The 15,600-nt window shown below is 33.6% G+C and overlaps 1 protein-coding gene across 1 annotated transcript in view; it reads left to right on the plus strand.

Annotated features, from left to right (window-relative positions):
* The window catches only part of LRP1B (LDL receptor related protein 1B), a 1,905,856-nt gene that overhangs the window by 899,351 nt on the left and 990,905 nt on the right, over positions 1 to 15,600 (plus strand). Inside the window, exon 7 of the mRNA XM_082395829.1 lies at positions 7,492 to 7,749. Within this exon, the coding sequence (XP_082251955.1) occupies positions 7,492 to 7,749 (258 nt within the window). The remainder of the gene's footprint in view (positions 1 to 7,491; positions 7,750 to 15,600) is intronic.

Raw genomic sequence — 15,600 nt, forward strand, 5'->3', positions numbered from 1 at the left:
AATTCTGAGAGCTGCTGATTTGCAAAATGAGAACCTCTTTTAGTGTGTGTGTGTGGCACGATGTTATTGGCTTTAACTGTTTTTCAGAAAATGTTCCTTATTCCTGCGAAACAACATATTTCATCGCTTCTCAATCATCACATTTCACATTGAAATATCCTCTAAATGAAGGTAGCGGTATTTCACTATTAACATCCAAATAACAAAAAAGTTACATTGTTTTAAAGTCTGTAATTCAGGTTGATCCGTAGTTTACCTGAGTGAGTTTTCACAATTCCCAAGACAAGATTACAAAAGACAACACTGACCTAATATGCCAGCACTAAACCCATCATCTTCTCGTAAAACTGACTGTGCTTTTTTTCCTGTTCCTCACTATCACCCAAATCTCACATTTCCACAGAATCCTTGACCCCATGTCCCTTATTATCTACATAAAACAGTCACTACAGTTTAAAACTTCAACTTTATTACATCACCCCATCTCTATGTAGGAACACAATACCACCCATTTAAGGTTCTTCTACCTATTTTCTGAGAAATTAAAATAGCATTTACCTGTTCAGTAATCCAGATATTCAATACCTGTGTCTACAAGTTTTGTTTTGTTTTTTTACTAATAACCTTGGGTTACCTTCTTTATAATTAAAAAGATAAATACCTTTCTAGATTTATATGTGTGAAATTTAATGTGTTCCTGAACCTCTGTGGATTCTCTGGGGCTTACATTTCTCCACTGGCCCCTGCTTCCAATAGAAATGTCGGCACACATGGTCATTCTTTCTTTCTGTATTGCATCAATCTAAAGGAGAACAGAAATACCTTTTCCTTTTTACCTAACTCCTTTCCAACCTCACTCCAGAATACTACCACCAAGGCAGTGTATAAACAAAACTTTTACATACTACCTTCCCATCTGATTTGAATTATATTACACCACTTTAAAAGTAAAAGCAAAAACAATTTTAGAAATTAAATGGAAAATATATCTATCCTACTATATTCTACTCACGCATATCCTATTCTGTGTATCATTTCCCAGTTGATCTTCAAGATATTTTTGCTCGTTATACTCTTTCTAAAATTTATATTGACTTTCCATTGCACCCCAAATTAAAAATAAGTTTATCATCTTGACATTAAATGACCTGTGCAATGTTTTCTCAACCTACTTTCTCAGCTACTGCAAGCTCTATGTGAGTTTGAATCTAGTTCTTTTTACTTAGTAGCTTTGTGATCTTAAGCAAGTTACTTAAACTCTAAATAACTTAGTTTTCTTACCTATAAAATGTGGATAATATTAGCACCTGATTCTTAGAGATGTTGTGAGTATACAATAAACTGATAAAGATGAAGCTAGCTCCTAAAATATGCTCAAAAAGTTTGCTATTGTCATTATCATGATGAAGTACTTTCACCACTAATGCATGCTGTACCCTCAGAAACTGAAAAACTGAGGTTAGTATCTTCCCAACACATCTTAGTCTTTCCCACATCTGTGCTTTTGTCAAAGCTGTTTGCTTCACCTGACTTCCTTTTTTTCTTCTTCAACTTTTTTTTTTTTTTTTAACCTCTGCATGTCCAATTCCTGTTCTTTCATCAAGGCAAAGCTGAAATCAAATGTCATCATCATTAAGGAACTTTTAACTCTATTAAACAGATATGTTTTTGTACATTTGTGCTGCTGTAACAAAATACCACAGACTGGGTAACTTACAGATAACAGAAATTTATTTCTCTAGAGGCTGGAAGTCTGAGATCAGAGTGCCAGCATGGCCTGGTGAGGGCTGTCTTCTGGGGTGCAGACATATTGTATTTTCACATGGCAGAGGGTGCTAGGGATCTCTCTAGAGCCTCTTTTATAAGGGACTTATCTCATTCATAAGGGTTCCAGCTTTGGGACCTAAGCACCTCCCAACTGTCACCTCCCAACACTGTCATCTTTGGGGGTTAGGATTTCAACATATGAATTTAGGGGACTCAAACATTCAATCATAGAAAGATATATCTAACCATTCTCTGGAACTCAGTGTTACTATACATGTTTTATGAAAGGTACCAAACCTGACTTTAAAAATATAGACTTTTATATATAGAGAGAGATGTATATATATGTATATCAGTTTTTCTGTTAGTTATATCTTGAAGACAGACTGTCCTGCTGGTCCCCTTCAGATACTAGTTGAATACCTTAGAGCTATAAATTCTAAAAAATAAAATAAAAAATACAATAAAGCATTTTCATCCAGTCAATTAAGAGTTTAGTATAAATGCATTGTGACAATAAAAGGTAGTGCTAAGAAAAATTACAGTCTAGTTGTAGTAATTACATTTTCTTGCTTAGGTGAAAACTGTTCTTAATGCATTTTAATGTTTCCACATTTGATTCATATTTTACTTTTTCTTTTGTAAAATCTGATAAAATAGTTTCCTCTGACATGTGACACAGCATGTACTTATTCTAAGTATCATTCAGTTCAGTAAAGAGATTTTTCCATTGACAAAATAGTTGAGGAAAATGGAGAAAGAAATTTGGCCATATATGTTTTGGAAACGAAAATATTTCAGCCCTGTATCATTTTTCACTTATATGGTTAACTTTATTCACATTTTCAGTTTGGTTTAGTTGACTTTGGTCTATAATTTATTATATTATTTGAATAATGCTTTTTTTCTCTTTTTTAAACGATAATTTCCTCCTAGTATTTCACATTCAACTTTTTTTGTTCATTGCATAATTTTAGAAGTTTTCTTTTTTTTAAAATTTAGTCTCTTTATACAGATTGCTCTTCATTTTTGTTTCATAGTTCATTTAGTCTCTTTATACAGATTGCTCTTCATTTTTGTTGCATAGTTACACTTCACTTCCTATGAGGGTTTGCATAATTTTTTGCTACAAGTTGTTATCATTCTTCTCATTTCTAACTTCATCATATTTTCCTTATTATTAAAGACTTTATACATTTGTATATGATAAACTAAAAATAAAATTGTTTAAATTATTCTTTAAGTTATTTTAAGTTTGTATTGGTTGAAAACCAATTCTTTGGGCTGTACAGATAACAATTTTCCTTTTTCCCATGTTTTAGTCTGCTCTTCATTTTATATACTTTACATGGAAGTTATCATTTAACCTTTTAAACAGTTGAACCTCATTCTTTTTTTTTTTTTTTTTCTCATCTTTGAAATAACAGATATTGAGGTGCACCTACCTAACTTCATTCACTGGAGATAATTGCTCACAATTACAGAATTAATTAGGGGAAATCAGAACACAGTATAGATAATACATATTTTTCTATGTGTATATGTGATATAGATACATTTATTATGTACATAAATATTTATTAGGCTTATATTTATTTTTAATTATCTGAATCCACAATTCCAATTACTTAAAGTGAAACTAGCTGAATTAATATTCTTAGAATTGAATGGAAGAATAGGGAGTTTAAATGAAGCTGTAAAAATTAGTTTTATTCACTCTGAAAACATTTATTTAACACCAACTAGCTGTCAAAATCATATTATTATAAGTATATAAAAACATTTTTAGTATATTCTTGACTATGAGAGGAGAAGGATATGTTTGCAAGGATATGGTTATAGTGGCTTGGAATTTAAAGAGATATTTTTATGAATCTAGTCAAATGAGATAGTTCATGTTTCCAAGCTTCTCCTTTTAATTCTCAGTTTTCTAATCAGTTTTTTAAAATTACGACACTGATTAATATAACATGATAGGAAAAAAATCATGTTCTGATTATACACATCTCTATAACTGTTTGGGAGAGAAAATACTCTTTTTTATGCTGTTGATATATGGGTGGGAGTGAAGAGGATGAGGACAGTTTTCCTCCTCCAACATGAATCAGCTGACAGCCTATCGTAGAGGTTTATTCAACTTAAGTCTTGATTCTCTACGCCAGAGTATTGACTGAGGGCTTTCTTGTGTTCCAATCTCTTCTATGTGGAAGGTTAATATTTATTACTTCTCATTAAGTGTTGATGTAGAAAACCCTTTGACTGAAGTCATCTGATGTGTTTTCTAACTGTTCCTTCAAGGAAACTGTTCACAGACTCTCAGTGTGGCATCTGATATGAGCATCACATTTAATCTGATCAGTCTTTTATCATCATTACCCAAGCTAATGATGATCTTCACTTGGCATGTGGAAGCATGTGGTAATAATACCCACTAGAGATCAGTGTAGTGCAGGTAGAGACAGATAACCTTTGTCAGGCCTATGCCCCCTTTCATCATGAAGTAGGAAAAAAAAAGATTTATATCCCTAGCCCCTGATGATTTTCGTGGGTTCTTGTGTTTCAGTAGCTTCTCCCACTCCCATATCAGGCCTTATGTTTTATTTGTCTTACGTGGGAAACCATAGATAATAATTAGCAGAGACACATGAGTATTACTTCAGTAAAGCACATCACAACTAACACCAGAAGTATCCTTCCTCCAGTATGTCATTTGAATTTTAAAAGTCACCATTATTATATCAAACCATGTCAATTTATGAAGCACCTGACTTTCTCTTTATTGGCTTTCTGTTTATCTGAAGCTTTAAAATCAGTGGTTGATACATTTGCATTAAGATAAGCAACTGACTCACTCAAAAAGCAGCTACAAAAATCAAATAGATTGATTAGTTGTGTCCAGTAAGCATTGCCTGTGTTGACCATTAATTTATTTTTATCTCAGTTTCTCAAGAGAAACTCAGTGTTCCTTCATATTCCAGCCTCTCTTCAAAGAATGTTTATGACATACTTAAATTTACTGACCGGTAGGCAGTTTAGAAATTGTTGTCTACATCTGGACTTCTTACAAGCTTGGCAGTAGTGGTTCATTTTTGAATGAGAGGTGATTTCACTAAAGGTCATTTTGGCTGTCAAATGAAGACCATAAGCACTGACATTAGTGTCAGTATATCTTTGTTAACCTGATAACACAGCTGTCTAAGACACCTTCCTAACCTGAGAAATCCATCCATGATCCAACAGGCTTCAGGAGTGCCAAGTTCAACTGGAAAACAAACAGAGCTAGTACTGTTGAAAAGAGACCAAGTTTAGACTTCCACATTAAGGAATGGCAAGGGCAAGTATTACATGATTCAAGATGGCTTTAAGAGATTGAGAGAGGAGCCAGCTGGCTGACCAAGCTCAGATGTAGTCACTTGACAAGGTTACATAAGCAGAGACAGTTCACAATTTTACTGATTCTTCTAAGAGAACTCTTTAATATTAGTATTTTTGAGACTTACTTTTTGTTGGTTTATACCAAGCAGTCCAGGGACAAGTTCACTTCTCCATTGAGAAGAAACTGTTGGGCTATTTAGTTTATAATCTCACTGAGGTTGTATTGTTGTTTACTTTTGTTTGTTTTGTTGTTTTAAGGTAAAAAAAAACATTTAATGCCTTTCTGAAGGCAGAGAAGAATCCTATGGCTTGATTGAAGTAATTTCTTATGAATAAAAATTCAAATACTCATGGAAGGCCTTGGGATGTGTTTCAGAGTTGACATTTTAGGCCTGTGAGGGAAGACCTAAAATCATCTTCGTTGGAGGGCTCTTCTATTTGAAAGATACACGAGGAGCCTGATATTCCTACTTCCCCAAGAAATGATGAAGACCATTAAATAATGTGTTCAAAATGTTAGGCGTTTAATTATATTAGCCATAGTATGTACACTTGCTTTTCTCCTACCATTACAGTGTTCAGTATCAGTGTCTTGAGTGATCTAATAATGTTTATGAAATTTCCTGAAGAGACAGTATTTCTCTGGATTCCATCCATAGGTTAAGAAATCCAAATTACTTTGTAACGTTTCACAGAATGTTTCTAACAAACTCTACTGTGTAAGGGTTCCATGTGTCCTTTGGACTTATTCAGAAAATTTGTAGTGAACGACCAATAGGTTCCAGACTTTTTATAAATGCTAGAGATAACATCAGCAGAAGTAGAAAAATACACAAGAGAAATAAATAAGATATATACAATGTATGGTAGTGATAAGTGAAAAATAAACTCGGGAAGGTGTACCGAGAGTGTAGGGGCTTGTAGTTTTTTACAAGATAAAGTGGTAAGAGAAGTCCTCACCAGAACGGTGACATCCAAATAACACCCAAAAGGAGGTCAGCATGTCAAGTCGGCCATTCTGAAATATGATGATTATTCTAGGAAGAAGGAAGAGCCTCTGAGATGGCAGCTTACTTGGCTTGTTCACAGAACAATAAGAAGACCAGTATGTGTGGAGCAAGATAAACAAGGGTGGGAGTAGTAAGGAGATGAAGGAAACGAGGTCAAAGAGTAATGAGAATACACATCAGGTAGGGCTTTATAAACCATTTTAAAGGCTTTGACTTTCCCTCTGATTGAAATGGGAACCCTTTGAGGAACTGGACAGAAGACTTGCTTGATCTGCCTTTTAACATTTTAAGGATATGACTGGCTATTGTGTTGCCGTAGACTCAGGAAGAGGAGGGCATAGGTGGAGACAGAGAAACCAGTTGGAAGGCAGTTGTAATGATCTGGTTGAGACATGATGGCAGCTTGGGGCAGGATGGTAGTAGGAGTCACTGATGTGTTTGACATCAGAGTCAAAGAGATTTGTTGACACGATGAATGTAAGGCAGCAAAAAGGAGAAGTTGGAGGTTTGCAAATTTTCCCTATTCCCTAATTAGCACGAAAGCTACTCTGAATATGATTATAGAGCTAAACTCTTTCAACACTAATTTTACATGGACTTTTACTATTAATTTTATATGTTAAAGGTATTGTGATTCTAATCAATTAGTATGTATTTACCAAAAACTCACCAATCCTAGCACAAGCAAAGATGCATTGTTCCAAAAAGTGGTAGTGAACAAGTTTCTTTTACCTCGAGAATCTTATTTTCCTGACTGTAGAGAAGAAATGTGAAAGGAACTGGTTCAGTGACCATGATCTAGTCACTAAGGAAATGTGTGATTGTTTGGCTCCAGGGGTCAGTTAGGGAGCCAATGAGCCTGAGGTCACAGGTGCTCTTTGTATGAGGCTGTGAGCTTTGCATGTTCCACTCCAGAGAATCTATTTCTGACCTCATACATCCACTTCAAAAAAGCGTGCCCTTGCTCACAAGGGAAGTCTATAACACTGTATGGAGAGGTCAATCCCGATCCATCATCATTGCTAGAAGAACAACTCACAGCATTTCCTTTATTTACCAACAGTGAAAGCAAATAGCATTGTCGTCATATTTAGACAATACATTATGACTAAGGAAATCAAGAATACAAATGCTCAGTGGACTATGTTGTCCTCAAAGAAATGAAGTGATATAGTTACTGAATCATATACCGGTTACTAAAAAATACTTTCGGCAAGCAATTTTTAAAATTGTAAAGATGCATTAAAAATATTGGAATAACTTTTAATAAGTAATGCAAAATTATTTTTTAAAAAATGACTCTTTTACTGAACTCACTTTCCTCTCTGCTTTATTCCAGAACCTACAGATAGGCCGCCTTTGCTGTTAATTGCAAATTCTGAAACAATTGAGGTTTTCTATCTTAATGGAAGTAAAATGGCAACCCTGAGCTCAATCAATGGAAATGAAATTCATACTCTGGATTTTATTTACAATGAAGATATGATTTGTTGGATTGAATCGAGAGAATCTTCAAATCAGCTCAAATGTATCCAGATAACAAAAACAGGAAAATTAACAGATGAATGGACAATCAGTATTCTTCAATCCTTTCACAGTGAGTTTCGATTTATATTATATGCCACCCTTTAAGGATTTCATTTGCAGACCAGTAGACGGGATTCTTAGATTTTCTAGCATAGAAAATGGCTTTTGGAAAGCTATATATGCAAATATGAATGTATTTAAATAAGTGTATTCCCTACGTGTTTTGCATATACACACATATACACATAGAATTGCACTGTTTATGTAAGCGGTACATTGAAGGGTTAATTTTAATTCTTTCGTTAATGCTTATTGCAGTATCACCTAGATGAGAACTGTGATCTTTCACTGAATGATAGTTCACAATGTGATAGTGAAGGTGGGATTAAAAAACAACAACAACAAAAAACAAGAAACAGATTTGATAATTATAAGCTCATCAACTGTAGTGTTTGTTAAAATACCTTGAAAACTATTAGTTTTATGCTAATTGGTAACAACTACCTGTGTTTGTTGACTTTTTTCCTAGTAAATCAGAGTTTTTATATATCTTCTTCCAAAAGAGTAATTTGTAATTTGTGATTCACTTGATTTCTCATGTCGGAAATTCACAAACTATTAACTGTCTTTCTCTTTCTGTATATCACATTGTCACATGCACATACATTCCCCCCCTCACTATTCTGCTCTCTACCCATCCCACATGAGAGTATAAAAATTTATTTGTGCTTGCCTGGGGAAACTGTATGCATGAGAATTTTAAGATGTATTCATTTATTTTATGATTTACAGAAAAAACTTATTCTTACAAATGCTACTATAATATAAAACTTGGTAGAGAAATGAAGGAAATGTACAATCAAGTTAAGAAGAAAAAAAAAGAGTGCTGTGATAGAATAAATTTAGTTTTCAGATGTTGAATGGTGATTTGAATTCAGTAATCATATTTTATTGATGTTTGTGATGTACAGTTTCAGGGACTGGTTATTGATCCTTATTAAATGTAAGAAAATAGTACTATGTAATGTTTGATAATTATGATTAGATTGAATAAAAACAGTGGTAAAGATTGTAAGAAAAATGGAATATGAAGTGAACAGAAGTAAATGTTTAACAAATAGAATCCAACATTTTTAAAATTTTCTTAACATAAGTAAAACAATTGATAAGGTGGGCATTTATTGTGACAGTGGACCAAAAATGCCTAGTGAAAACAGTGGACACTGTCTATTTCAAGGATTCCATGGAGAAATGATAATTCATAATAAACAGTAAATAACTAGTGGTAGTAGCACAAGGAATGTTTCTATGTGATTTGAGTATTTCAGACATTGGCTCAGCCAGCAATTGAAAATCATTTGAACAAAAGACTCTGGTTTCTGCCATGTTAGTGATTACCTCAACTAATCCAAATGTATTTGTCCCTAGCAAATGGAATACTGGCAGTCAAATAGCTAGAATATTCACTAAGTCATCAGGTAAAATTATTTTCCAAGGATACTTAAGCAACTTTTTTTCTACATTTAATATGCCCTAATAATAGTAGTAATCCTTTCTTTAATATGTATTTTTAAACAACTTTAATAGTACATCTCAGATTGGTCAAGCAACTCTACATTAGAATATTGTCGAAAATAATCCAGAATTTAGATTTCATGTGATTTATTAACAATTCTTGGCAAATCTAGAAAAATAGAGATTGACTTTGTTAGGTAGTTCACTAAAATGATGAACAGACATTCATTTTGAACTATACAAAATTAATGCAATGGAAACATCTTAATTAGAATAAATAGTTGTTAATGAAGTCAGATTTAAGCCATGCAATTCCAGTCACTTTAGAAAGAAGTGATTAAATGTGTGGAAGTAATACAGTGATGGGAGTGGAACAGAGGTGTGAGCTGGGCTGGGCTCCTCTATCATTGCTTGTAAGCCATGTATTTTATCAACATGTCACAGAACAGCTTCCAATGGGCTCTGCATTCACCATGACAATTTGTGAGTTGATAATGAAGTTTGAATATTCTTTGCATATGTAATTACCTAAAATCTCTGTTGTACCATATAAGCAAAAATAATGAACTGATGGGAGTATGCCTGAATACCTGTCACTAGCCACTATTCCAGAGATTATCTCTTTAGGTTTTCCTCCCTCATTATCTTTAGATACTTTTCTCTGAATTTACCTGAATAAAACATTCTTTTTTGGAAAAAAATAAAACTTTTATTTTTCAAAGTATTACTATGAGGAGAATCATTACAGGTCAAACCGACTTGAATTTAAAATTTACATAATATTTTAGTAAACATCTTATTGCAATATTAAAATTTTTATTGCATATCTCATCTCACTGGATACCCACCACATCTCTGTGGAGTATGCAGGAGAGATACTCTTCCCATTTTATAATAGACACAATTTTAACTACAGAACTAAGATGTGTTAGGCAATACTGAATGGCTAAAAAGAAGGCAGAGATAGGACATCTAAATCCTATGTTCTTTCTTCTACATTAAGAAAGGCAAATACAGGTCCCTTCAAAGAATTTCCCAAGTCTAGCACAAATAATCATATCTACAACTTATTAAATGTGCTAAAAGACTACATGCAATAGGGAGGCATTATTAGTCCCCTTATGCTGAAGGGAAAAATCGAGACTCTGAATTTGGGCCAGACTTCTTAGCCTTCGCTACACCACACTGCCCCAGTGGTCTCAACTTTTGTTTTTCATTTCACAGCCAAAACAATCAGGTACACTAACATTAGTAACAGTGGCTCACAAAAGACAGTGTCTACATGGGAGAGAGGTATAAGAATCTTGGAAGGGGGTGGACAAGATGAGTTGTACCAAGGCCATGTCATTTGAAAAGGTCCAACACATGATTCTGATACGGCCACCTAGGGAGGCCTACCTTTAATACTGAGAATCATGTCTAAGCAATATTGTGAGAGAATGAGGAAGGCTGATAATAATGTGCTCAATAAACTATATTGACAAAAGGAACATTGGGGAAAATGCTAGAGATTATATTTTGAATTGAATTCGTTCTTCTTTATAAAGATACTTGATATTTATTAACTAGTATTTTTGCCTGAAAGTTACAAAATACTAGATTTTGAAGAAAATTTTGGAATTAAGTGTTTTGTAAGCAAAATATGTTCTCCAGGGATTCACGTAAAGTACATTTACGGCAACTAATTATTTCTCCCACGTTTTTCTCGGGGAGTACTGTGGTAGGAACACAGATACCTAAAATCAGCAAAAATGATGGGATCCCTAACAGTAGTGATGCCCAGCTATTTTCCTCAGGACAAAGTGCACAATGATGATTGAGACAGATAGGATTATTTTCTGGGTGTATCCCTTATTAAGAAAGATGATTCAGGACCAATTGTTCTCTTCCAGGTATATAGTATATACTTTCATTCTGTTTTTATGTATATTCAGTATTCTGCAAAATTTGAGTATCACTTATTAGGATTCTGATTTAGACTTAACCAGCTTGTCTTCATCCATTCATGGGCTCAGCTACAGTCTAGCAGAGTGTGCCAGGCCCAAAACTATAAAGGATTGCTTATTCTTTATACACTTTGCTTCTGAATTAGCCCCATTCACTGGCTTTTATCTTTCTTTTATTTGGTCTGTTTCGATATCAACTTAATTCATTTTCCATTTGAACCTCTGCCTTGATCCTTGATTGGATAATTTTTGGATTCACTTTACCCATGTCTTTTCTCAATCCTACTTCTTTCTGTTGAGTTAGCAATTCTCTAATAATCATATAATATTAATAGATGACATTTACTGAATGTTTATTTTGTGCATTAACAATTATACACATATACCTCTCTACTATCACAAAAGTTATACATGTATACTGTATAAAATCGTTTATAGATAAGACAATGAGCTTAAATAAATGAAATACTTTTTTAATTTAAAGGAAACCTTGACCTCTTAATCTCAATAGATACTGAGTAATGGCCTTTCTTAATTGTGCAGTATTCCCTATTTGCTTCTACCCAGCCTAGGAATTTCATAGCCTTCAGTGCTTCACAAACATCCTCCATCAAGTTATGACTGGGCAAAAATGACCAGGCTGTGTCCCTACTGTAAATACAAGCATAGCAAGCATAGTCTTGGGACAAAATAATCAACCTATAAGAGTAGAAATGCTAGATTCAAATAGTGTCAGCTCACAGGAGTCTGCACTTTAGAAGATGATCATGGAACTTTGCAGCAACACCCTAAGATTACACAGTGTCACAGAATGGTATCATCATCATAGAAACTTGGCATGCAGTATTTAAGCATGTGACTTGTAAATAAAGTATTTTTATGACCTTTCCTCTGCAATTATCTTTCTCCATATGATTGGAGAAAAGTCATTCACATTGTTTTAATTTGCCTTTATATGATCACTAGTGAAGTTGTCCACTCCATTGTGGACTTATATGTTCACGTCAGTCTCGACAGATCTGCTTCAGTGATCATAATGCTCCATTGCTTAAAGTTAAAATAAAAAATATTCAGTGGCTTCCCATTTGTCTAAGGAAAAAAATGAAACTTCATTTTACGGCTTCTCTGCAGGCCTCTACCTTGCCTCTCCCCACTCAAATCACATGTTCCACCTAAAAAAAAAATACTAGCACTTCCTTTAATGCACTTTGTTTTCTCATTTCCATATGTGTTTGTATATGCTGGTTCTTCACCATAGGCCATAGTTGTCATTTCCTATAACCAAGTGTCTCTTTCTTACTCATGTTTTAAGGTATAATATCCTTTCCAGAAGTTTTTCTTTTCAGCTTAGCAGCCCTTCCTATGTGATCCTGGGACATCGTAGTACAAATGCATTATATTTTATTTGTGTGTTTACCTGTCAGATTCCCAAATAAAGGGTAACTACTTTAAGTTTAGGATGTGTGTTTTATTCATCTTTGAATCAGATTTCAGCAAAATGCCTATCTGTTCTAGAATAAACATAGGTAACAAGTAAAAGATGAGGATGGAGAATTAGAGGGGAGAAGGGTAAGACCAACTTCTGGAGAGACCATGCCAAATCACTACTAGAGACATGGAGAAAACCAGTCTGCATTATTGCTAAGTAAGTTCTTTTCTGTGTCTAGATAATAGCCTCACATGTTAATCTTGGTGTCCTTGAGATACAGGTCTGTTCAGCAACTATTGGCCTTTATTTGGGTTCAATCTCTGACTTCCCCAGGGTCAGTAAATTTGCCTATAGATTCATTTTGGAACCTAACCTCGATGACAATGGAAAAAACTTGATCTAGATCTGTTTGAGTCTTCCCACCCCCCAAAGCAGTTGTAATTAAACAGTATTGGAGCCAAAGGTCTTAAAATAGAGGTCAATTAATTCTTAGCACAGGAATAAAATAGAACAACACAGCTTGGAATCTTAACCTTTCTCCTCCCCTCAGTCTGATTAGACATTTTCTTAAGAAGGAGGTTCTACTATCTTATATTTAGGTCCTTAGATGCGTAAAACAGTAGATGTGCTTCCCATCTCAATCCTGTATACTTAGTTATTATCAAGGCCCCAAATGTTTTTGGGGTAAGAAGTAAAGAGCAAAGTCAGGATGTTCTTTGTATCTCTCAACCTCTGAGAAGCCCTGTTAGTTACCTCCAACCTAGAAATGTATGCATTTAATTCTTTGTGAGAGATGAAGTATATTCAGCAATTAATCAATTTTGGTTTTAGCATTTCATTAGAGAAAGTTCAAAAATTGAACTCTGAGCTCAGGAGAAGAGGAAATGGTGATGATCATCCTAATCTTATAAATTACTGAGATTTTTTATTAAATAAAATGAAAATGAGAGACATAAAGGAAATGAAAGAAAATAAAAGAATATTTTCTGATCTAGATTTCCCACTCCAAAAAAAAAAGTCATGGTGTTGTTGTTGTTGTTTTAGCTGTGTAGAATCCAGACTTTTTGATCAGCATATTTTGTGGACATCTAAATTTTGCACAAAAATCTTGGCTATAGAAACTAGTTTTATATTATTCCCTAAGAAACATCTGAGAAGAATCCAAAACACATCATCCATATAAGAAGGATATTATAAGTATTTATTCTCAGAGATACATTTTTATTTAACTGCTGTTTGATAAGCAAATGGATGTTTTATTAAACTCTTTATACTTCTTAAAAGCTCCTCATCTTTTATTTAGCATATTTATATGGAAACATAAAAATGACTTTTTCTGAGACATGGCTGCTGTGTGTGTGCGCGCATGCATGTGTAGCTAGTTATTACAACACATGCTTGCTGGGATCTGGAATTTTTACAAAGTGATAAGACCATCCACTGAGAACTCAAAAAAAACACAACAGTTAAAATTAGCAAAGATGTTGATCTGAAGACATATATCCAAAGAATATTTTAAATTCTCCTGATACCATATGCTCAATGTTGTAGGCATTGTATTAAATTAGTCCTTAATTTTTTATATTAACATTACATAAATTTATACTTTGGAATAAGTAACCTGTTCTAATTGACAATCAGTACAAAACCATAAAATGCCATCCTGAATGCCTAGAAAAGAAAAAAAATTTAAAAAGTCTGCATACTCTGTTACTCTACAAATTGGTCTTTATTGTTAGTTCAGTTGCCAGGCTGGAAATAACTCAATTACTATTTTATTGTCATTTGGCGACATACTTGAAATTAACTGAAGCAGAAATTAGAGATGTGCTAAGCTTCAATTGTTCATATTCATTTTTTCTATGAATTTGATAAAATATATTTCACATACACACTAAATATAAATATACTCCCCTCCAAATTTTGTTGTTTGCCATGTAGAACTGTTAAATCATTATTCTCATAGTATGCTTTGTCTAGATTCACATTTCTGTTTGTTTTATTAATGGATTTTAATTATCACATTTCTGTTTATTTTATTAATGGATTCTAATTATCAAAGTGGAAATTTCTTCATGATCCCATTACAGCGCCATATACCAGGTAGAACATAATGTTTAGCAGTTTACTTTATCTACCAACCTGAAACTTGGAAAGTAAGATGCTCTTTTCATTGTGAATAACTCATGAAATATATTTGAAATCCATGATGTATACTCACTCTAACTGGTGTTTCTGTCTTGGTAAACTTTATCTTGGTAGAAGAGAGAAGGAAGTAAGGGAAGAAGAGAAAAGATATGGAAAAAAGAGAAATTATTACTTTTTTGGCAAGTAGACTAGTAAAATAATTTCTGACTTAATATGTATTTGATAATTTTTCACTTTAAATATAATACTGTCATAGTGTATTTTCCTTACTTTTATTTTGTTTTGCTTTTTCTTAAGGGATTTATGCCATGTAAAATGAGCATTTTTTCCTCATATTTCTTGGCCATCAGAAGATTTTAATCTTGTAAAGACATTTACAAAATACTAGGAATTATGAAATCTAAAGACAGCAGTAGGAGCCAAATTAAGCAAGGTAATAAAACTGGCATGTATAGGATTTCAGTTTTTGAGTAAGATTCTTGTTTTCTTTTTTTTTTTTTTTTTTTTTTTTCAGGCTGTAATGTCCTGTGACTTACAGATTTGCTGTAACACTGGGCTTTGTATTTTCCTCACCATGGTATTTGGGATGAGTTGATATGGTCCTAGCTCTGTCATTAACTAGCTGTGGGACCTTAAACAAATAATTTTAGAGTGAAATCACTTGTTCACATAATAGCTGGAATCCCTCTCAGATCTAAACATACTTTCCCCTTCCATTCCCTTCTGTTTGATATTCTTGTAATTTGCAGTATGCCCGTGTCTTTGTGTGCATGTGCGTCTACCTCTCGTCTACTTTTTTTTTCCTCTCACCTAATTACTCACAATAGGTATATTTTAATCATTGTATAGTACTGTTCTCTAAGCTATGTTCCTTGGGACACAA

The sequence above is a fragment of the Balaenoptera borealis genome, assembly GCF_965194805.1.
Source record: "Balaenoptera borealis genome assembly, chromosome: 6".
NCBI lineage: Eukaryota > Metazoa > Chordata > Mammalia > Artiodactyla > Balaenopteridae > Balaenoptera > Balaenoptera borealis.